The sequence below is a fragment of the Pongo abelii genome, chromosome 19, assembly GCF_028885655.2.
Source record: "Pongo abelii isolate AG06213 chromosome 19, NHGRI_mPonAbe1-v2.0_pri, whole genome shotgun sequence".
Lineage (NCBI taxonomy): Eukaryota > Metazoa > Chordata > Mammalia > Primates > Hominidae > Pongo > Pongo abelii.
In genome coordinates, this window is record NC_072004.2 from 71,990,223 (window position 1) to 72,012,988 (window position 22,766).

Consider the following 22,766-nt stretch of genomic DNA (forward strand, 5'->3'; position numbering starts at 1 on the left):
TCCACCTTGCAGGTTGCTTTTCTTCCACATCACCACTGGGGGCTTGAAGATAACAGAGGCAGGGAATCCTCCAGATTTTAGGAAATTTCACTGCTTCTCCTGCTCAGTGGTCTCTGGTCCACAAGGTGTTCTCCTGCATCTCTGTTTCCTTCAAAGCTTTATCAAAGCTGGCAATTTCCCCCATGTCTGGTTTGTCCGTCATTTTCTTTTCTCTTTTTTTGAGACAGGGTCTTACACTGTCACCCAGGTTGGAGTACAGTGGTGCAACCTCAGCTCACTGCAACCTCAGCCTTCCAAGCTCAAGTGATCCTCTCACCTCAGCCTCCCAAGTAGCTGTGATTACAGGGGCCTGCCACCATGCCCGACTAATTTTTTTTTTATATTTTAGTAGAGACAGGGTTTCACCATGTTGACCAGGCTGGTCTCGAACTCCTGACCTCAAGTGATCTGCCCACCTCAGCCTCCCAAAGTGCTGGGATTACAGGCATGAGCCACCATGCCTGGCCTCCCCCAGATATTTTCTTGTGTTTTCAGATGGAGTCTCGCTCTGTTGTTGCCCAGACTGGAGCGCAGTGGCATGATCTCCGCTCACTGCAACCTCTGCCTCCTGGGTTCAGGTGATCCTCCTGCCTCAGCCTCCCAAGTAGCTGGGATTACAGGCGCCCACCACCACGCCCAGCTAATTTTTGTATTTTTAGTGGAGACGGGGTTTCACCATGTTGGCCAGGCTGGTCTCGAACTCCTGACCTCAAGTGATCCACCCGCTTCGGCCTCCCAAAGTGCTAGGATTACAGGCATGAGCCACTGCACCCGGCCTCCCCCAAATATTTTCTATCTGTGGTTAGTTGAGTCCAAGGATGCAGAGCCTGAGGATACGGAGGGCGACTATACTTGTTCCTAAACCCTGTTCCAGGTCTGCTCTGGGGACTTCACCCTAAGACAGTGGGTGACTCTCTCCCATCCTATCTTTCACAGCCAGGCCACTGAGTCAGTCTCTGGGGTGAAAGGATCAGGGAAGCATGAGCTCAAATCCCAGCTCCACACTAGCCATGATCTGCTGGTGAGAGCATCACTTAACCTACTCTGGCCTGAGTTTCTCCATCTGACAGACACTTATCACATCACCCACCACCCTCCAGGAGCTGCTGTTATGATTAAACGGCGTATTTAATACAAGTCCTTGGCATATCCTTCAATATTAGCATCCACCCTTTCTCCACAACTTCGCCTTGCCAAGTGCACACGCACATGCCTGCACACACACACTCCCTAGAGAGACAGGCGGAGGCTGGGCCAGGAGCGCATAGATCCTTTATTTCCTGCACCACACACACACAGGCTGACAAGCAATAGGAGATCGAGAGGTGCTGTGTGAAGGGGGGCAGGCACCTGCAGGAGGCCTGAGTCCCAGCCCCCAGCTACTGAGGAACAAAGGTGTGGGAAAGGGCGGAACATGGAAGAGGAAGCCAGGGGCAGGGAGCGGGGATCAAGAGGGAGGGGAGAGGGGCTGGGCCATGGGTGGGAGCCTGGACACCCCCAGGCCACTGGCAGAAGAGGGAAGGAGGGAGGGAGAGGAGACACACCCCTGGGCAGAGGGGCCCTCACCCACCCACGCATAGAGACACTTGTGGTTACAAACAGTAAGTAGGGACTGAGAAGAAAGGATGAAGAACAGGGAAGATGGCCAGGTCTCTCAAGTCAACAAGAACCGGGGTGGCCACCGTTAGCATGGGCGTCAAGGGGTGAGGGGCACATTGTTGGGAGGGTGCTCACAACTCCCTGCCGGTGGAAGCTGGGCCCTGTTCCCCGCTCAGGGCTGGGTCTGGTAGCCAGTGGGCCTCTCCCGGGCTTCTCCTGCCCCCTGGGCTGCTGTGTGACCCAGGCCTGGCAGCCACAGCTTTTGCACCAGCTGCAGAGCGAGGGCCGGGGTTCCTACCGCCTGTCCCTGAAGAGGTTGGAGGCTTGGGTCCCCAAGCTCCAGCCCAGGTTCATGAACACAGAGGGTGGGCTGGTGACAGACACAGGGTCCCATTTCAGAGGATGGGAAAGAGGGTCTGCGGGTGTGGGGCTTGGCCAGGCAGCGGAAGGAGGGGCCTCAAGCTGTCTGTGGGGCCTCCGCAGGCTGCTGGGGAACAGCAAAGCCTGGAAGAGAAGCAGATGGATGTGAACTGGGGCATTGATGACCACAGGCCTGGCTTGGGCAGTGGGCAGGGGTCTGATCAACTGTATCGGAAGGACACGGAAAGTCGCCATTGATAATTATGCAGGTTGCCCCCTGCATGCGCCATAAAGGTCATGGTTCAGTTTATAACCTGCACAAGCTTACAAGACAGGCCTGCTGAAGCCAGTGCTATTCCACCTGGCAGTGACCAAAGGGCCATGAGAATGGGGACAGGCTGGGGCAGGTACCAGGACAGCACTAGACGAGAGGGATGGGCCAGTGAAGGTGCTACAGCACAGGAGTAGAGAGGACGGGCTCAGATCTACCCCCGGCTGTGTGGCCCCGAACAAGTGTCCTTAGCTCTCTAAGCCTCACCCTCCTCACCTAATCAATGGGGACACATCACCTGCCACAGGGAGTGAGGCTGATGGGAGCTGATGCACATGCAATGGCTGCTGTGCATGAGTGTCACGAGGTCATCTTTCACGTCCTGCAGCTCCTTAAAGAGGCAGGGCTCACAAGGCCTGCACTCGGCAGGTGCAGCTCCCAGACTTTGGGGTTTCTGGCTGGGGAGAGGAGACCCTGTTCCACCCCCCAACCCTGCAGGAGGCCCTAGCCCACCTTCCGACTCACCCAGGGGACTGTTCCAACTGTGGCCCTTGCTGGTGGAGGCCTTTGTCCCCGTAGCCTGGGCAGCCCCAGAAGGCCTCTCTTCCTCCCAGGCCATGGGAGGGTGGCTGGCCCTGTCCTCCAGCCTGGGTCAGCCCCTGGGCTGCTCCACAATCCCATGCCCCCGCCCCGTGTTTGTTTTGACTGCTGCTGCCACTGCTGCAGGGTTGGAGAGCCTGGGGGATAGAGGAGGCAGGGGAAACAAGCGGGCAGAGATGGGAAGCTGAGGCGCAGTGTGGGGGCACAGTCCCAGCCCTGACCCCCAGCCCAGCCCCCAGGAGAAAAGTGGAGATCTGGAATCCTAAGCAAATGCCACATAAACGAGCACTGACAGTACGGTTCCCACTGAAGGGGATCGGAGGGTCTATGCAAATGATATGCAAAATCCATGCAAATCAGCACGCCGGGTAGGGCCAGGCTGGGGCAGGTGAGCACTCAGGGAGCTTATCCACCCTCTCTTTTCATAGGCACGATGATCTGCAGCTTGTCTGGCTGGCGGCAGGGAGGCCCCCGAGGGGGCACTCACCTTTCTGGAGCATCTTCCGCCTCAGCTGCCGCCTGTAATGGGCATTTTGCCAGTTGGCCAGCTGCTGGAGGACATACTTCATGTCCAGGTGTGAAGGGCCCAAGCCGCTGGCCTCCAGGGCTGATGTCACCACACTCATCCGCGTTGCCTCATCCAGCTCCGGTTCCACCTCCTCCCAGCCCTCGGTCTCCTCTGACACCAGCTCTGCCTCTTCCATCACCCCTTCCTCAGCTGGCACCTTCTCGGCAGCCCCCAGCTCCTCCTCGGGCACCAGCTCCTCCGCAGGCGTGAAATCTTCCCCCCACATAATATCCGCTGCCAGCATCAACCCTTCCTCAGCCTCAAACCCCTGCACCTGCTCTCGATCCTCACTGTAGCGAAAATCATACCTGGGCGGGAGATAGCGACATCTTTTGAGGGGCTGGAAAGTCCAACACCCTAGGCCCACCCCTACCCATTTCTACACAGACCCTGATGGTTCCTCCTGGTTCTGTCCCAGCCAGGGGAGAGGGGAGCTGGGTACCAACTCCAAGGCTTCAAACACCCAGCCCATCCCCCTGGTGGGAGGGAGGAAGAATGGTCACCAACACTGCATAGGCCCCACCTTCCTTTATGTCCCAGACCCTGCACAGAAGACACCAACAGGGCTAACACCCACTTCTGCCTCCCTCCTGCATGATTTAACCTTCATAGCCCACCCCACAGCTCCTTGCCATAGGAACAAATCCATTCTAGACAGGCTCAGACAGGTCAAATGACTTGCCCAAGGACACAGTCAGGAAAGGGACCATGCTGGGCCTTAGTCCCAAGTGTTCCCAGCTCCTAAGCCAGTGCCTGTCACCTCTCGGCCCCTGGTCAGGTGAAGAGAAAGCTTCAGTCCCCACTCAGAGCTGCCTGGAATCAGACAGCCACCCAGGGGGCAAGATTTGAAGGAAAAGGGGGGCAGCTCCTTCCCAGAACAGTTCTCAGCTCGGCCAGCCGAGATAGCAGGGCCTTCTCCGGAGTTGCAGGGTGGCAGAACCAGAGGCAGGTGGCTGTCCGGCTGCTGAAAGCTGAGGGCAGGTGGTGGGGGAGCCCCTGGCAGGCTTACCTTAGGCTGGACGTGTCCCCTCTGGGCATCTCATAATTCCTTCAAAGAGAAAAGGACCTTCATTATGAGACAATGGAAGCCGAAACTGCAGTCCCTGGGGCTTGGTCAAGCTGAAGAACCTTAGGTAGTGGCCGTGAGCAGTGGCTCACGCCTGTAATTCCAGCACTTTGGGAGGCCGAGGTGGGCAGATCACCTGAGGTCAGGAGTTCAAGATCAGCCTAGCCAACATGGTGAAACCCCGTCTCTACTAAAAATACAAAAATTAGCTGGGCTTGGCCAGGTGCAGTGGCTCACGCCTGTAATCCCAACACTTTGAGAGGCCCAGGCGGGTGGATCACAAGGTCAGGAGTTCGAGATTAGCCTGGCCAACATCTCTACTGGCCCATCTCTACTAAAAATACAAAAATTAGCCGGGCATGGTGACAGCCACCTGTAGTCCCAGTTACTCAGGAGGCTGAGGCAGGAGAATCACTTGAACCCAGGAGGCGGAGGTTGCAGTAAGCCAAGATCACGCCAACCTGGACAACAAGACAAGACTCCATCTCAAAAAAAAAAAAAAAAAAAAAATTAGCCAGGCTCGTGCCTATAGTCCCAACTACTTGGAAGGCTGAGGCAGGAGACTCGCTTGAACCCAGGAGATGGAGGTTGCAGTGAGCCAAGATCTCGCCACTGCACTCCAGTCCAGGTGACAGAGTGAGACTCGTCTCAAAAAAAAAAAACAAAAAAAAACCTCAGGCTGGGCACGGTGGCTCACGCCTGTAATCCCAGCACTTTGGGAGGCTGAGGTGGGCAGATCACCTGAGGTCAGGAGCTTGAGACCAGCCTGGCCAACATGGTGAAACCATGTCTCTACTAAAAATACAAAAAGTAGCCAGGCGTGATGGCACACACCTGTAATCCCAGCTACTCGGGAGGCTGAAGCGGGAGAATTGCTTGAACCTGGGAGGCAGAGGTTGCAGTGAGCCAAGATCATGCCATTGCACTCCAGCTTGGGTGACAGAGCAAGACTCCGTCTCAAAAAAAGAAAGTACCTCAGGGGGAAGTGATGGGTCCATATTCATAGAGAAGCAATGAGTGGAGGGGCTGATGCAGTGAACGAGGCGGGTATAGGGAAGCATGGAAGGTCAGAGTGTGAGGGCAAACTCCCTCCCCACTACAGGAAAGGTCATGGCCTACGGGGCAGGGGAGGACCCCAGCCACGCACCTTTCCATAAAATACACAGGGTCTGAGATCATCCTCCTTAGAGACATTCTGAGCTCCTCAGCCAGCATCTCCTGGAAACCAGGAAGAGTCTCCTATGGTGGAGAGAACAGATGTTACCAAAGGACCCCCACAGAAATCCCACCCATAGGCTCAGGCACAGAAGGGAACTAGGATCTCAATCAGCCACCAAAGCTGAGACACAGGTACAGACGTAGAAAAGTGGGCAGCTAGGGGAGGGTCCTCACCAGAGGCACACTGTACGGGTAATGGGTGGCAGACCCAGTGGACGCTGGGGGTTGCTGGTGGAGGGTCTTCACCTCCTCCTGCGCCTCAATCAGCATGCCCCCACAATCCATGTACCTCTCCCGCAGGTTCTGCAGCTGGGAACCCACCCACAGGCTCTGCTGGGACCCAGGCACACCCAGTCCAGCACTCCTGCCTATCTGCTCTCAGGCTGAGGCCAGAGGCCCAGGTTCTGGACTCCAAGTGTTATATGGGGGACCCAAGGCAGGTCCCTGCACTCCACCACTCAGACCTTGATGGAACTGTCACCTGCTGGGTTGTGCCAGGCATGGAGGGGATGGAAAGGGACAAGACTCAGTTCCTGCTAGTCCTCTCCAGAGTCAGGTAGCTTCCAAGGGCCTGGGGTCCCCACTCTGGGCCTGCAGCTCTCCAGGGTGGGGGCAGGAGCCGGCAGGGAGACTCACCTCTTCCTGGAGCTGCATCTGGATTTCCTTCTCTGAAGCCAGCTGCTTCTGCAACTTTTCAGTCTCAGCCCCATACTGGAAGGACCCAAAACCAGTGAACCCCCATCTGAGGCCTACCCACTCGGGGCACCCCCTGCTTCCAGAAAGTCTTCCCAGGCACATCACTGAGTCTTTGGCAGCCCATGAAATGAGAAGTCACACGGAAGGAGGGCAAAGAAGGCAGGGGAGTCACACAGCCTGCTTCCTAGAAGACTCCAGGACCCTCTCTGGACCTTGGTCTCCTCCTTAAGACAACAAGTGGTCAAGATAAGGGGCTCTCTGAGGTCTCCTCTAACTCTGACTCTGACACAGAAAGGGACCTTGGGCCTGGTGGAGCCGAGTGGAGGCAGGGAGAAGGAAGCTAGCGTCCCATGGGGCCACGACAAAAGGGTTCCACACACACCCAACTCACCATCCGGCAGCGCTGCTGTAGCTTCAGCACCTGGGCCTGCAGCCAAGCGACCTCCTGCTGCTGCCGTTCATAGTTTTCCAGCCTAAACACCAGCACCTCCAACAGCTCAGCCATCTGCTGGCTGGCCTCCGCTGGGGAGGGCAGAGGACAGGTCAGCCCTGGCTCCCCTGGCCTTCGGGGACCAGCTCTGGCCCTCCCAGATGCCTCTGTCTCCCCAACCCTTGGCTACTGCGCTGTGCCAGCGGGTCCCGCAGGATTTTGCATTCGTCACTCAGGTCTTCCATTCAAGAAATGTTCATTGACTGATACTGAGCAGGGCACTGGGGTGAGTGGTCAATAAGACCCAGCCGCCACACTGAGGTAAAGTTGGTGGGGAGACAGACAACAATCACGCACCATTCAGGCCATGATGGGCAAATGTCAAGGGTGTACGGGGCAGGGGCATCACAGCTACGGCACCCAACCCGACCTGCGAGGTATAGGAAGGATTCCTGGGAAAAGGAACCACTAAGCTAAGACCACAGGGCGAGTGAAGCTCAGCCAGGCAAAGAAGGAAAAACATGGGTCCAAGCTGACTGGAAAGGCCCAGAGGCCATCATAAGACCCTGGGAGGGGGAGGGCCCAGAACAGTGCACAGGGGCCAGACCACAACAGTGGGCAACGGGGTGGGGTTTATCCTTTGGCCAATGGAAAGCTATTTGGGAGTTTAAGGCATGGTAATGACGTGGTCAGACTTGGGTTTGTTGGTTTATTTATTTATTTATTTGAGACCGAATCTCTTGTCGCCCAGGCAGGAGTGCAATGGTGCAATCTTGGCTCACTGTAACTGCCTCCCGAGTTCAAGTGATTTTCCTGCCTCAGCCTCCCGAGTAGCTGGGATTACAGGCATGCGCCACCACGCCCGGTTAATTTTTGTATTTTTAGTAGAGATGGGGTTTCACCATGTTGGCCAGGCTGGTCTCAAACTCCTGACCTCAAGAGATCCATCTGCCTCCACCTCCCAAAGTGCTGGGATTACAGGGGTGAGCCACCACACCTGGCTAATTATTTTTTAAGAAATGAGGTCTTGGGCCAGTCACAGTGGCTCACGCCTGTAATCTCAGCACTTTGGGAGGCTGAGGGGAATGGATCGCTTGAGGTCAGGAGTTCAACGCCAGCCTGGCCAACATGGTGAAACCCCATCTCTACTAAAAATACAAAAATTAGCCATGCGTGGTGGCACACGCCTGTAATCCCAGCTACTCGGGAGGCTGAGGCAGGAGAATCGCTTAAACCCAGGAAGTGGAGGTTGCAGTGAGCAAAGACCGCACCACTGCACTCCAGCCTGGGTTACAGAGCGAGCCTCCATCTCAAAAAAAGAAAAGGAAATAAGGTCTTGGCCGGGCGCAGTGGCTCACATCTGTAATCCTAGCACTGTGGGAGGCCAAGACGGGCAGATCACTTGAGGTCAGGAATTCAAGACCAACCTGGCCAACATGGTGAAATCCCATCTCTACTAAAAATACAAAAATTAGCTGGGCACAGTAGCATGCGCCTGTAATCCCAGCTACTCAGGAGGCTGAGGCAGGAGAATCGCTTGAACCTGGGAGGCGGAGGTTGCAGTGAGCCGAGATCACGCCATTGCTCTAGCCTGGGAGACAGTGAGACTCTGTCTCAAAAAAAAAAAAAATATTTTGCCAGGCGTGCGTGGATGGCACACACCAGTAGTCCCAGCTACTCAGGAGGCTGAGGCAGGAGAATCACTTGAACCCAGGGGGCAGGTGTTGCAGTGAGCCAAGATTGCACCACTGTACTCCATCTCAAAAAAAAAAAGAAAAGAAAAGAAAGAAAGAAATGAAGTCTTGCCAGGTTCCCAGGCTGGGGCTGGAGTACAGTGGCTATTCATAGGCGTGATCCTATTACTGATCAGCATGGGAGTTTTGACCTGCTCTGTTTCTGACCTGAGCCAGTTCACCCCTCCTCAGGCAACCCAGTGGTACTCCACTCCCTGGACCATACTGACCCCATCGGCATAGTGTACTACAGCCCAGAATTCCCAGGCTCAAGCAATCCTCCCACCTCAGCCTCCTGAGTAGCTGGGACCACAGGTGGGAGCCCCTGCACCTGGCCAGGTTTGGTTTTAGAAAACTCATTGAGGCTGTGTGCAGAAGTTCCTGGTAGGGCACGAGCAGAGGCAGTGCGACCATTTAAGAGGTATCCTGGGCTAGAGGCAGCCAGAGTGGGGAGGCGGAAAAAGACTTAAGCCATTCCTAGGAGGTAAAAGCAACAGAGCTTGGGGACTAGTTCCTACTCCAGTAGCCTGGGGACCAGTGGGGCCATTCAGGGAGTTGCAGAACCCAACAGGAAGGAAGGTCAGGTCTGGGGTAAAGGGAACAGCAGGAGTTCAGCTGTTGCCACTTTGCGTCTGCATCTCACCAGCTACACTTGAACTCCTCAGGCACAAACACTGCTCCTCACTCATCTTCATAAACACACAGTGCCTAGGATGATTCCAGGCATAGCCACTGCCCCGTGCATGACTCTGAACTGTCCCAGCCCTGCATGCCTGGTCTCTGGCAGCTCATGGATCCCTCTTGCCTGCTCTAAATAAGAGGAGACAGGTTTGGAGAAGACCCACCACTTTTTTTTTCTTTTTTTTGAGATGGAGTATTGCTCTATCACCCAGGCTGGGGTGCAGTGGCGCGATCTAGGCTCACTGCAACCTCTGCCTCCCAGGTTCAAGCAATTCTCTCACCTCAGCCTCCCAAGGAGCTGGGACTACAGGCTTGTGCCACCGCATCTGGCTAATTTTTGTATTTTTAGTAGAGACAGGGTTTCTCCATGTTGGCCAGGCTGGTCTCAAACTCCTGACTTCAGGTGATCCACCCGCCTCAGCCTCCCAAAGTGTTGGGATTACAGGCATGAGCCACCACGCCTGGCCTGAGACCCACAATTTCTGTATAGCTCTTTATAGTTTGCACAAAGTACTTCCTCAGCTGTTGACACTCAATCTTCATAAACCCTGGAGAGATCAGTGGGGCTGAGAAAATTAATCCCCATTCTAAAGACAAAGGTTCAGAGAGGTCAAGGAATGTGTCCAAGTTCACACAGCTAGGAGTACCAGATCTGGGACTTAAACTTGGATCTCCATACTCCGCATCTTGAGTTCTTTTCTCTGCTCCTTAGAACAACACCCACCCCGAGTGACAACATTACGTACAAAACTGCTCCACACACTCCAGAATGAGCACCTGTTCCTCATCCTCAAGGGTGTCGAGTTGAGAGGCCTGGAGGGAGGCAAAGAGGAAGGGACAGGGAAGTCAACACCCCCTGCTAGGGGGGACACCCTCCTCCCCCATTCTCACCTCTTCTCTCAGCTGATGATTCTCCTCCTCCAGCAGCCTCAGCTTCTCCTGCAAGGCTTCCAGCTGTGGGCAGTGGTGCTGGTGCAGCAATGCCTCCTGCGAAATCCTAGGGGAAAGAGGAATGGAAGTCAGGGTGCAGGGAGTGGGCCTCCCCACCAGGGCTAAGGGCAGTGTTCTCAATTAGTTCCAGCAACCCTGCCAGCAAGCACATCACCTGTGTCCCTCTTAACAAATGAGGAAATTGAGGCTCAGAGAAAGGACTCGCAGGTGCAAAGGCAGGAACTCACAGCTTAGGGGCATCACAGGGATGAGCATGCTGTTGGTCTTCCTCTGCTTCCTCTTCTTCCTCCTCCTCTTCTTCATCCTCATCCTCCTCATCAGAATCTGAGTAGAGCTGGAGGAGGTCATCCCGCAAGTTCACCTGGTGTCTGAGGTGTAAAATCTGGCAGGAAGAGAGAGGAGCCATGGTTTGGGAGTGGGCAGGGACGGGAGAGGGTCCTGGCATGAGGTGGGCGTAGATTGGTCCCCATCCTCTCCTCCCCACCCAGTTACCTCCTCCTTGGCGGAGCCCAGCAGGGCTTCCAGCTTGCTGTTCTCCTCCATCAAAACACTGTTCTGTTTCACCAGGGACTGGCCGATGCAAGCTGTAGTGTTCAGGTCCCTCTTTCTCTGCAGAAGGACCATCACCCATAGGTAATGCTCTCCCAGACAGGTGGGAGAAGCTGGGGGGGACACAGGGGTCAGAGGGAGGCTAGGCCCCTAAGAGAATCTTCCCCATCCCCTAGTTCTCTAGGGTACCAGACCAGAGTCTGCCATTAACCCACTGTGGAACCTGGCTCAGTTTCCCCTCATGGAAAAAGAAGATCAGACCAGATTGGCTCTGAGAGCTCTTCCAGCCTGAACATCCCACAACGACCTATCTTCCATAAGAAGGACCCTTACCGGCAGGGTGCGGTGGCTCATGCCTGTAATCCCAGCACTTTGGGAGGCCGAGGCGGGCGGATCACAAGGTCAGGAGATCGAGACTATCCTGGCTAACACTGTGAAACCCCGTCTCTACTAAAAGTACAAAAAATTAGCTGGGCGCGGTGGCGCGCACCTGTAGTCCCAGCTACTCTCGGGAGGCTGAGGCAGGAGAATGGCGTGAACCCAGGAGGCAGAGCTTACAGTGAGCCAAGATCACGCCACTGCACTCCAGCCTGGGCGACAGAGCGAGACTCCATCCCAAAAAAAAAAAAAAAGAAAAGAAGGACCCTTACCTGGGCCCCCAGAGAGACTGCCAATCAGGAAATAAACAAGACCCCCACCCCTACAGGACAAAACTAGAATAAGGGCCTGCCTGGATCAGGAAGGCAGTACACACCTCCTCCAGCAAATATAACATCACTTTGACGTCTTCCTGGGTGATCTTTTTGACTGGCGGAGGTACGTTAGGACACAGTGCTGCAGGAGGCGGCAGGTGGGGAGAAAAGGCCCAGCCAGGTCAGGAAAAAGGAGCAGATGCTACCAGCAACCAGCTGTTTCCCATCCTATCGTCAGTTCTCCAACAAGGGTCATCGGGAGAGAAGACTGGGCTCCCCTCCTGCCCCCCACATCCTCCCCTTACCCCTCGGCACTCAACACTCCCTTCCCTGCTCCCAGGGCCAAGTGGACGGGGTTTTTGGGGTTTTTTTGTTTCTTTTTTTGGTTTCTTTTTGAGACAAAGTCTCACTCTTGTCCCCCAGGCTGGAGTACAATGGCGAGATCTCGGCTCACTGCAACGTCTGCCTCCCGGATTCAAGCAATTCTCCTACCTCAACCTTCCGAGTAGCTGGGGTTATACACGCCCGCCACCACGCCCAGCTTATTTTTGTATTTTTAGTAGAGACGGGGTTTCACCATGTTGGCCAGGCTGGTCTCGAACTCCTGACCTCGTGATCCGCCCGCCTCGGCCTGCCAAAGTGCTGGCTGGGATTACAGGCGTGAGCCACCCCGCCCGGCCTTTTTTTTTTTTTTTTTTTTTAACCCCTGGAGGAGCCTGAGGTAAGGGGGTCACAGTCCTCCAGGCTCAGAAACTGGGCTCTCCGGACACCTGGGTCCCTGGCGCCTAGAATGGAGACAGCCAGGGGAAGAACAGCCTCAGTCAGACTGGCTCATCACCCCCTACCCAGAAGGCAGTGCAATGGAGTCTCCTGGGTCATACAAACAGACGCAGCCACTCACCCTGCACCTGTTGCGTGTGCAGAGGACAGGAGGAAGACTTCACCAGATTAGGAGACACTCGAGCCTCTAGGCCCAATCCAGAGATCTCCCCCGACCCGCAGGAGGATACGAGAGAGAAGGGGCAGGAGAAGAGCGCGACCTTGCCCCCATACTCGCAACCAAAAAGTGGGCAAAACTTCCCCCTCCGCCCGCCCACCCACCCCTCCATCGCACGCAAGCCCTGTCGGCCAGCGCAGGCTCAGAGCGCGCGGGACAGCGCCCTCCCGCAGCCCCCCGCCCCTCTCCTGGCACTGCGGTAGACCCAGGAGAGGGGCGCTGAGGGGGTGCAGATCTGCCGCAGCAAGAGGCGCGTGGAGGTGGGTGGGCGAGCGCGCAGGCCCCAGGACCTGACTCACGGGCACAAACCAGGGTACAAGAGCGGAGGAGATGGACAAGGGGCGACCAGACAGACGCCGCAGTGACATCGCGGGGGTGGTGGACGGGTGACACTGAGTGCCGGGGGGGCGGGGCGCCTGGACCCGATGGGGCCACTTCCTCCCTGGAGTTGCCCCAGTCCCCACCCAGTCCAGGAACCCGGGGGCCCGGTTTACCTTCCTCCAGCTCCCGAATAAAGGCGGCGCGCTCAGGGCCGGACATCCCGGGTCGCTGGCCAATGTAGGCGGCTGGCGTCTTCCAGATGCCCGCTGCCTTTCCAGTCCCCAGGCCAGTGGCCCGGGAACCAAACGGCCCTTGGAATACGAAGCGGGTCCACGGCGCGTCCGAATTGTCGGGCATAGACCGGACATCCCCTTGGATGGCCGAGAATGCGGACGGGCGCCGGGCTCCTGCCTTGGCTCCAGCCTCGGAGGCCGGGCAAGCTCCGGTGCGGACTTCCGAGAGGAACTGGAATCCAGAGGCGGCTCGGGATCCTGCTCTCTGTCCAGTGCCCCGTGCCTGCGGCTGCGCAGAGGGCTCCGGAGCGGGACTGGCTGAGGGCGAAGGTGCACAGGTGGGTGCTGCTGGGTCCCCGGGTCCGAACCCGGGTCCGGGTCCGGGTCCCGGCCGGCTCCCCGCGCAGCCCTAGCCCGATCCCTTCGGACGCATCTCGAGTCCGCTGTCCGATGCTGTGGCGGGACCTTTATAACCTGAGCCAGCCGCCGGGCCGGACCACGCGTAGGGGTGGGGGCTGCCGAGAAGCAACTAGTGGCAAGCGGGACTCAGAGCCGCGCGGGAGGGGAGCTAGTGGTGACGGAACAGAGCACAGTAAGAAAAGGAGGGCAAGAAGGGCGAGTGCAGGTTCCGGATGGCTCCGAGTTGGGATGGGAGCGAAAGATTTCTTCTCCCCTCTCCATCTCCGGAGAATGGTTCTGCCCAAAGCCACGGCTGCCCAAGTACTCGCGGGTCCCAGGCTGGGGGCAGCCCCTCCCCAGCTGCCGCGCCGGGGTTTCGGGTGCCTTCACTGGTGTAGAAGCTGCAAACCCAACGTTGTGCCTACGGTCTGGGGTGGCCAATGCATTAGGGCAGCGCTGCGTCTTTCCCGGTTGACTGGGAGAGACATTCCAAACTCCAGTGCGCTTCCAACATGCTGCAACCCTGCCTGGCGCTGCAACCCTGACCCTCGCGCTCACACCCCAGTGCTCGCGCCACTCGACAACTTCCATTTGATTGGATTAACTGTTCTTCACCTCCAACCCTAATTCGCTTTGCCCTCCTCTTGCCTCGCTGGCGAACCCCTGTTCTCCTTGGGAGACGCCACTTAAAAGTCTCCCTGTGGCCGGGCTCAGTGGCTCACGCCTGTAATCCCAGCACTTTGGGAGGCCGGGGCAGGCGAATCACCTGAGGTCAGGAGTTCCAGACAAGCCTGGCCACCTGGTGAAACCCTGTCTCTACTAAAAATACAAAAATTATCCGGGCATGGTGGTGTGTGCCTGTAGTCCCAGCTACTCAAGAGGCTGAGGCAGGAGAATTGCTTGAACCTGGAAGGTAGAGGTTGCGGTGAACTGAGATTGTGCCAGTGCACTCCAGCTGGAGCTACAGAGCGAGACTCCCCCTCAAAATAAATAAATAAATAAAAATACTTTTTTTTTAAAGTATCCTACTGGAAATGTTGGGTAGACAATTAGATGTATAAATCTGCTAGGGGAGAGACCGGGCTGGAGATTTAAATGTAGGAATCATTGTTCTTTGATGACAATTTAAAGCTATGAGACTGGGTGAGATCCCCGAGAGACTGAGAGAAGACAGATAAGAGCGCCCAGGACTAACCCCCCTAGGATTCAGAGAGCAGAAAGAGGAGGAGGAGGCATCAAAAGGAAGACTAGGATGAGTGGGGCAGTGAAGTAGAGGAAAACCAGGAAAGCTGGGTCCTAGAAAGTAAAGAAAATGTTTCACGTAGAGAGTGGCCACCTGTGTTGGGTGGTGCTGTTGGGCCAGGCGAAGACTGAGGACAGAGACTCAGCTTGGCAAACTGGGGTCATGGCCTCGGCAAGAGCGGTCTTGCGGGGCCAGGCACAGTGGCTCACACCTGTAATCCCAGCACTTTGGGAGGCCAAGGCGGGTGGATCACCTGAGGTCAGGAGTTCGAGACCAACCTGGCCAACATAGTGAAACCCCATCTCTACTAAAATACAAAAATTAGCTCAGTGTGGTGGAACAAGCCTGTAAGCCCAGCTACTCGGAAGGCTGAGGCAGGAGAATTGCTTGAACCCAGGAGGCAGAAGTTTCGGTGAGCCGAGATTGCACCACTGCACTCCAGCCCAGACAACAGAGCAAGACTGTCTCAAAAAAAAAAAAGAAAAAAAAAAAAGAGTGGTCTTGGTAGTGGGGGTGAGAGAGACCAAAGAGGAGTGAGGAAATAACAAGAGGTAACAAAATGAAAACAGAAAGAAGACTAGGCGCTGTGGCTCACACCTATAATCCCATCACTTTGGGAGGCTTAGGAGGGTGAATTGCTTGAGCTCAGGAATTTGAGGCCAACCTGGATAACATGGCAAAACCCTTTCGCTACAAAAAAATACAAAAATTGGCTGGGCGCAGTGACTTACACCTGTAATCCCAGCACTTTGGGAAGCCTAGGCGGGTGGATTGCCTGAGGTCAGGAGTTCGATACCAACCTGGCCAACATAGTGAAACCCCATCTCTACTAAAAATACAAAAAATTAGTTGAGCATGGTGGCGGGTGCCTGTAATCCCAGGTACTCGGGAGGCTGAGGCAGGAGAATCTCTTGAACCCAGGAGGCGGAGGTTGCAGTGAGCCGAGATTGCGCTATTGCACTCCAGCCTGGGCAACAAGAGCTAAACTCCGTCTCAAAAAAAAAAAAAAAAAAAAAAATAGCTGGGCATGGTGGTGCATACCTGTACTACTTCAGGGGCTGAGGTGGGAGGATCACCTGAGCACAGGTGGAGGCTGCACTCCAGCCTGGGTGACAGAGCAAGACCCTGTCGGAAGGAAGGAAGGAAGCAGGGAGGGAGGGAGGGAGGGAGGGAGGGAGGGAGGGAGGGAGGGAAGGAAGGAAGGAAGGAAGGAAGGAAGGAAGGAAGGAAGGAAGGAAGGAAGGAAGGAAGGAAGGAAGGAAGGAAGGAAGGAGACAGTATAGAAAACTATATTGAAGAAATCTGCAACAAAGGAGAGCTGGAAAAGGGCACAGGAGCTGAAGGAGGACATGAGTGCTGGGGAGTGTGTTTTGAAGATGGGAGAGAGGACAATATGTTTACATGCTGATGGAAATGTTCCCTCAGGGAGGAGAAAACAGGTGCAGAAAAGAGAGCATATCTCCCAGAATAATTCTGGAAATGGAGGAACTTTCATAACATAACCCGTTCTCCTCCTTGTTCAAAGTCTGCATGTTTTATTTTCTTTCTTTCTTTCTTTTTTTTGTTTTTTTGAGACGAAGTTTCGCTCTTGTTGCCCCAGGCTGGAGTACAATGGCACGATCTCGGCTCACCGCATCCTTTACCTCCCGTGTTCAAGCAATTCTCCTGCCTCAGCCTCCCCAATAACATGCGTCACCACGCCCAGCTAATTTTGTCTTTTTAGTAGAAACGGGGTTTCTCCATGTTGGTCAGGCTGGTCTCGAACTCCCGACCTCATGTGATCCACCTCCCCCTTGGTCTCCCAAAGTGCTGGGATTACAGGCATGAGCCACCGTGCCTGGCCCAAAGTCTGCATGTTTTCTATGGTTTCTTTGTCAGCAGAAAGCTTGAAGGAGACACACAACCCCAGGGTTTGCTATGACAGTGAGGTTGAAGAACATGAGGAGGTGGCTGTTCGGGCATCGGCACAGCCCAGGCTTCCGTGAGGCTGCAGCTCCATAGGCTCTGCCGAGTGGTCCTCCCACAGCCCAGCTTCCTGGACTGTCTCTCTGTGCCTTGGACATCTCTGCAGCCCCAACCACCAAGCACAGAACAGGGCATACAGAAGAAGCCTATTACACTCCTGCTGAATTAAATTGTTTCTGGCCCATGAGGAAGAAGCCCTGGGAACCCCCTGGAGAGTTTGACAGGGAAGAAGGCAGAGGCAGTGGGATGGAGAAGACAGAGATGAAGTTAGGAGACCCTGAAAGCTCCCCCAGCTGACCACACCCTCTAGGTCAGTGCACTGGCAGCCAGCAACTCTGGCTACGGCCACCAGAGGGCAATGTCAGCCTGTATACCTCCCCACGTGGCTTCCTCACCTACAGGCTCAGTCGCCCCACAGCAGGTGGAGTAGGAACAGTGACTCCATTTTACAAATGGAGAAACCAGGGCTCGGGGCCCGTCATTCTGGAAGTAAGCATTTTGGCTTGGCTGACAGATATCTGCCTTTCCATGGCCTAGGGCTGTCCAGGAGACCTGGGGTGGTCTCTGATCCAGGCCTCTTGAGTGGTTTTCCTCTGTCCACCGCCCCCTCCCTCTCCTGCTTCTGGTCTAGGGGGAGAAATCAGACACAGCAAAGACCCTCGGCCTCCTGCCCTCCCTCCCAGTGTGCACCCATGGATCCGAAAGAGGATGGGAGGGTGCAGGGGGAGAAATCAAACACAGCAAAGACCCTCGGCCTCCTGCCCTCCCTTCCCAGTGTGCACCCATGGATCCGAAAGAGGATGGGAGGGTGCAGAAGACTTGCCAGGCTGCAAAGCCAGACCACCCACCACCTAATTGTGCACACCCCCCTGAACCTGGGGCACATTCACTCCAGTGCCCAGCCGTGGGCAGCACACAGGTGGCTCAGGCCCCTCCTCCTGCCCCCTCCCCTGGGCTGACCCTGGAAAAAAACACCTGGAACAGGGTAGGTCATAGAAAGAGCCCCTAAGGGTCGGTGCCAGGGACCTGGGGGTGGCCAGGTACCGGGGTTACTTTCTGCAGGGGAGCAGGGTGGAGGGGCACCCTGAACTAGGGACAGGGGAGACCTCCTCACCCCCACCGCAGTCCTGCTGTCTCCTGCAGGCCTTCTGGGGGCCCTCCCCCATCTCTGATCCAGGCCTTCCCATCCAGAACTAGGCAGTGGCCGCCATAGCCCTCACCCCCACCCCAACGCCCAGGTACAGTCCCTCCTTACATCAGCGGAGAATGGAGGGCTTGAGGGCCTAGGCCCTCAGGGGTTCCCCTTTAACTTTTCTTTTTGTTTTTTTGAGAGGGAGTCTCACTCTGTCACCCAGGCTGGAGTTGAGTGGCATGATCTCAGCTCACTGCAGCCTCTGCCTCCTGGGTTCAAGCGATTCTCCTGCCTCAGCCTCCCGAGTAGCTGGGACTACAGGCACATGCCACCATACCCATCTAATTTTTGTATTTTTAGTAGAGACGGGGTTTCACCATGTTGGCCAGGATGGTCTCAATCTCTTGACCTCATGATCCGCCCGCCTTGGCCTCTCAAAGTGCTGGGATTACAGGCGTGAGCCACCACGCCCAGCCAGTTTTTTGTATTTTTAGTAAAGACAGGGTTTCACCATTTTGCCCAGGTTGGTCTCGAACTCCGGACCTCAAGTGATCCACCTAGCCTCGGCCTCCCAAAGTGCTGGGATTATAGGCGTGAGCCACCACGCCTGGCTCCCTTTAACTTTTCTCCTCTTCTTAAAGACTGCAGCCCAACTCCTGGGCCACTGAGCCCCTCTGGCCTGGAGCAAGGAGGTAACGAGGTGCTGGGGGCAGCTGGGGGCCTGAGCCCTCTGCTTGCTGTCTTCCACGGCCCTGCTGCTGGCCAGGACCGAAAGGGAGAAAGGCAAGGAGAGAAAGGACAGAAAGCAAGTGCCGGGGCGAGGGCAAGGGGCTGAGGTGGCTGGGACCTCAGGTGGAGAGTACTGACCCCCACTCCGAAGTTCTTCCCCACCCGGGGGCTCCTATCCTGGAGGAAGGCCCCGCCTCCCACACAGGCTCACTCCTGCTCTTGGTTCTGATGTCTGACTCCTCCTCCGAGAAGCCCTCCCTGGTGGGGCTCACCTGTGTTAGGTCCCCTGTGCCAGATCGGGCCTCTCTGTGTCCTCCCCTCCCCTGGCATTCTCTCCCAACTCTGCCCGCTCACAGGGTAAGATGATGTCATTGACAAGATGATCTATTTAGTAACAATGAGAGCAGTATCTGTTTTGCTCACTTTTGTATTCTCAGGACTCTAATGAAGCGTCCAATAAATATTTGTTGAATGAACACATCAGTGGATTCTCTGGGTATGGACGGCGGGAGTGGTAATCGCCCTGGGGAAGTGACTTCTGGTAAGGGTGAGATCCTAGGACTCTGGACTCCAAAACCAGGGCTCCACATCCCCTGGCACAGGTGAGCCCCACCAGGAACCCTCCGGGGCACCTGTGGGAGAGGGTGGAGACGGGCCAGGACGTAAGTCACAGATCCCCAGGGAGTGACCCTCAGCACAGCCAGGTGCCCACTTCTTCCCTAGAGCCCTCAGCCCAGCCCCGCTCCTTTCCCCAGGGACCAGAGCAGGAGGCCTGGGCTGGCCTGATAGGGAGTTGGGTCCAGCAGGTCGGCAGTACCCTGACCTGGGAGGCTCCGCGGGAAGCAGCTGGGAGTGGGGGGACCACAGCACCCTCTGTGAGGAGGGCAGGACCATCAGCTGCGTCCAGCCTCCTGGACAGGCAATACCAGGTGGTGGCGAGCCTAGAAGGATGTTCTCTGGCCCTTTGGCCTCCCTGAGCTACCTCCAGGCTCAGGGATAACACCAAGGAGCCCTTCGCCCCCTGACCTCTGTCCCCAGAGTCAACAATTCCTTCTCATCCCTGTGTCCATGTCCAGGCTCTGAGCCCTTCCAGGGACAATTTTTGGGGTTGGGGATAGAGACAGAGGGATAAATACACATTCACTGAGACCTGACTAGGTGCCATACGGATTTTGGATATATTTCATTTTATCATCACCGGAAGGAAAAAAAATTACTGTGTTATAGATGAAAAACAGAAGCCCAGAGAGGTTAAGCAACTTATCCAAGGCCACACAGCCAGGAAGTATCAGGGAGGGAAGATCACAAAGGCTTGTCTTACCAACAGCCCATGTGCTGTTCACAGCCTCCTAGTTCAGAGAAGAAGCTGGGCAACCCTCCCTCTCCCATACCCAGGGGCTGCCTATGCTCACTGGATTTGCTTCCACATAATAGCACTTACGAGCCAACTGTTAGGTCTTATAATTTAGATGCCCACAGTGGGCATCTGTCCCCATGGCCTCTGGAGGAATCCTGCCAGAGGATGGAGATAAAGGAGGGACAAATACCATGTGCCTTTGCAGACGCTATGTCCGCTCTTCCTTCTTCAAGCCTCAGCTCAGACGCCACCCAGTCTTGGGAGCCTTTCCTGATCTAACCTGGCTGGATCTGGGTCCCTGCCTCCCGGATCCAATGTGCTTCCCTCTAACCCAGCCTTCCACACACTGGGGCAAAAGCAAGAAGGGCTTCTGTGCCCAGCTTTTAGTATCTGAGGCTGCCTTGGCCCATGATTGATGGGCTCAGAGGGAAACACTTGTACTCTGACATAAATCCGAAATAACAGAATCATCCTGACTGGTTCCAGTCTTCAAAATAAGAAAGACTGAGTTTTCATCATAAACCTGGAGTCCTGGCTGGGCGCGGTGGCTCACACCTGTAATCCAGCACTTTGGGAGGCCAAGGCAGGCAGATTGCTTAAGCCCAGGAGTTTGAGACTGGCCCAGGCAACATGGTGAAACCCTGTCTCTACAAAAAATACATAAATTAGATGGGCATGATTGTGCACGCCTGTAGTCCCAGCTACTTGCGGGGGCTGAGGCAGGAGGATAGCTTGAGCCCAGGAGGTCAAGGCTGCAGTGAGCCGTGTTCCCGCCACTGCACTCCAGCCTGGATGACAGAGCACGACCTTGTCACAAATAAATAAACAAAGAAACAAACAAATAAATCTGAACTCCCTAACAAAAAATAAGCCTATTCCTAAAGCTAAGTCGTGACCTTTGTGATAAGGTAGTGAAATCGTTGTGGTTCCTGTGGCAGAACGGATAACGTCAGGCTTTCCTTCACATCCTTGCCGTGTTTTGTATCTGCCCCGCCAGGCCTTCTGAAAAGGAACTCCCTTTACTCCTCATAAGTAAACGTTCCTCTCCTCTATGTGTCTGTCTCTTTCTTTGACCTGGGCTATAAACACTGATTTCTCACCTGTGGGCCCCACTCAAGGCAGGGGTTGGCAGTCTTCATCTGTGCGTTCCAGAGCCTGGTGCAGGCTAGCAAGCTTGAGCGCTCAATAAATACTAGACAGATAACTTAGCAAACTAGGAGAGCAGGCAACACCCTGACCCCAGGCGCTTCCTCGAGGCCCAGCTCTCCCCAAACCCTCCTCCAGGAAGCCCAGAGCATCCTTTGCCTTCTCCAACCACATCACGCCCATTGGGCTACAGGAGAGCCTTGGGCTGCCTTGCAGGTGGCTATTTACACTCTCCCGTGTGTAGAGGTCTCAGGTTGACCAAAAGCTACAGCATCAAGAACAGAGACAGCTCCTCACATGCTTGTGGTCACCCCAACTGGGCACCTCATACCTAGCAGGGGCTCCAGCAACGTGTGCTGATTCCTTAGTCTGGAGGGCAGGCTGTCATGGTGTAGGTGGGGCAAAGTGGCACCAGGGATGCCTTCAGGGCCTGGCTGGGCCCATCACTGCTACAAGTGGTCTCCAAAGTGGAAGATGTTCACTGCTGCCCTGACCTCTCAACCTCTCAGCTCTCACTCAACGGTAGACATCACAGAGAGTCTTTGCAGAGGTTTTTTTTTTTTCTTTTTTTTTAGACGGAGTCTCACTCTATCGCCCAGGCTGGGGTGCAATGGCATGATCTTGGCTCACCACAACCTCCGCCTCCTGGGTTCAAGTGATTCTCCTGCCTCAGCCTCCCGAGTAGCTGGGATTACAGGCACACACCACCATGCCCAGCTAATTTTTTGTATTTTTAGTAGAGATGGGGTTTCTTTCTTTTTTTTTTTTTTTTTTTTGAGATGGAGTCTCGCTCTGTCACCCAGGCTGGAGTGCAGTGGCGTGATCTCGGCTCACTGCAAGCTCTGCCTCCTGGGTTCACACCATTCTCTTGCCTCACCCTCCTGAGTAGCTGGGACTACAGGTGCCTGCCACCACACCTGGCTAATATTTTTGTATTTTTTAGTAGAGATAGGATTTCACCGTGTTAGCCAGAATGGTCTCGATCTCCTGACCTCATGATCCGCCCACCTCGGCCTCCCAAAGTGCTGGGATTACAGGTGTGAGCCACCGCGCCCGGCGTAGAGATGGGGTTTCATCATGTTGACCAGGCTGGTCTCGAACTCCTGACCTCAAGTGATCTGCCCGCCAAGGCCTCCCAAAGTGCTGGGATTACAGTAGGCATGAGCCACCGTGCCTGGCCAGAGATTTTTATAAGACCTCCCTGGCTTTCAGTTTCCCTCATCTGTAAAATGGGGATAACGAATCATAAGCCCTGCTTAGTAGAGACTTCCTATTAAGTGGGATAAGGAAAGTAAGGCACTTAGCAGCCACATAGCAGGTGCTCAGCAAGGGCTTCCCCTTTGACTCCCCAGCTGGCTCTTGGAGGGGAAAGGAATCCTCACCCCCTTCTCTCCACAGTGGAGGGCAGAGTGGGCAGAGCCGGGCAGAGGTAGGGCAGGGCAAAGCAGGCAGAGCCTAGAGGTCCCTTCCATCCCAGGGCATCAGAGTGGCAGGCAGGAACAGGAACAGACAGGCAGGAGGAGCCAGGACGGGATGTGATGGGGACCAGGCATTCTCCACTACCCTCCAATCTGCAGCTCCCTGAGGACCAACTGGAGTTGGGCCTAACAGGAAGCCCAGGGACATACCTGGACTCAAAGTCCACCTGCCCCCTGCCCTGTAGCTTTAACTCCAGCAGGCAGCTCCGTCCTGCTGCAGTCGGTTTCTCCACGTGTGAAATGAGAATAAGACCGACTATATCACAGGGTTCACTCGAGAACAAATGAGACCACACACACCAAGTTGCACTCC

At 55.5% G+C, this 22,766-nt stretch overlaps 1 protein-coding gene across 5 annotated transcripts; it reads right to left on the reverse strand.

Moving 5' to 3' along the window:
* Window positions 1-1,294: 1,294 nt before the first annotated feature.
* HAP1 (huntingtin associated protein 1) lies at window positions 1,295-13,203 on the reverse strand. Of its 5 annotated transcripts, none has more exons than XM_063718210.1 (13): window positions 12,945-13,203; window positions 11,516-11,595; window positions 10,705-10,821; window positions 10,440-10,594; window positions 10,153-10,258; window positions 10,008-10,074; window positions 6,809-6,939; window positions 6,358-6,432; window positions 5,651-5,742; window positions 4,447-4,485; window positions 3,357-3,388; window positions 2,795-3,006; window positions 1,295-2,142 (listed from the first exon to the last, which is right to left on the reverse strand). In XM_063718210.1, exons 1-13 carry the CDS (start codon window positions 13,126-13,128, stop codon window positions 1,933-1,935), a joined length of 1,500 nt encoding a protein of 499 aa, XP_063574280.1. In that variant the 5' UTR covers window positions 13,129-13,203; the 3' UTR covers window positions 1,295-1,932. The 5 variants fall into 5 exon arrangements, 4 of the variants coding, with proteins under 4 accessions (XP_063574280.1, XP_063574277.1, XP_063574278.1 ...); XM_063718207.1 differs by having other exon boundaries at window positions 3,357-3,745; XR_010137994.1 differs by having other exon boundaries at window positions 2,053-2,142; window positions 2,568-3,006; window positions 3,357-3,745.
* Window positions 13,204-22,766: the final 9,563 nt, after the last annotated feature.

Bases quoted from the DNA above. Each gene is read 5' to 3' on its own strand.
- HAP1 (XM_063718207.1), bottom strand. From the start codon at position 13,128: ATGCCCGACAATTCGGACGCGCCGTGGACCCGCTTCGTATTCCAAGGG. The intron at 3,746-4,446 runs GTAAGCCTGCCA...TCTCCCGCCCAG, and splicing joins GGGGACACGTCCAGCCTAAG to GTATGATTTTCGCTACAGTG. The intron at 2,143-2,794 runs GTGAGTCGGAAG...CTTCTCTTCCAG, and splicing joins CAGTTGGAACAGTCCCCTGG to GCTTTGCTGTTCCCCAGCAG.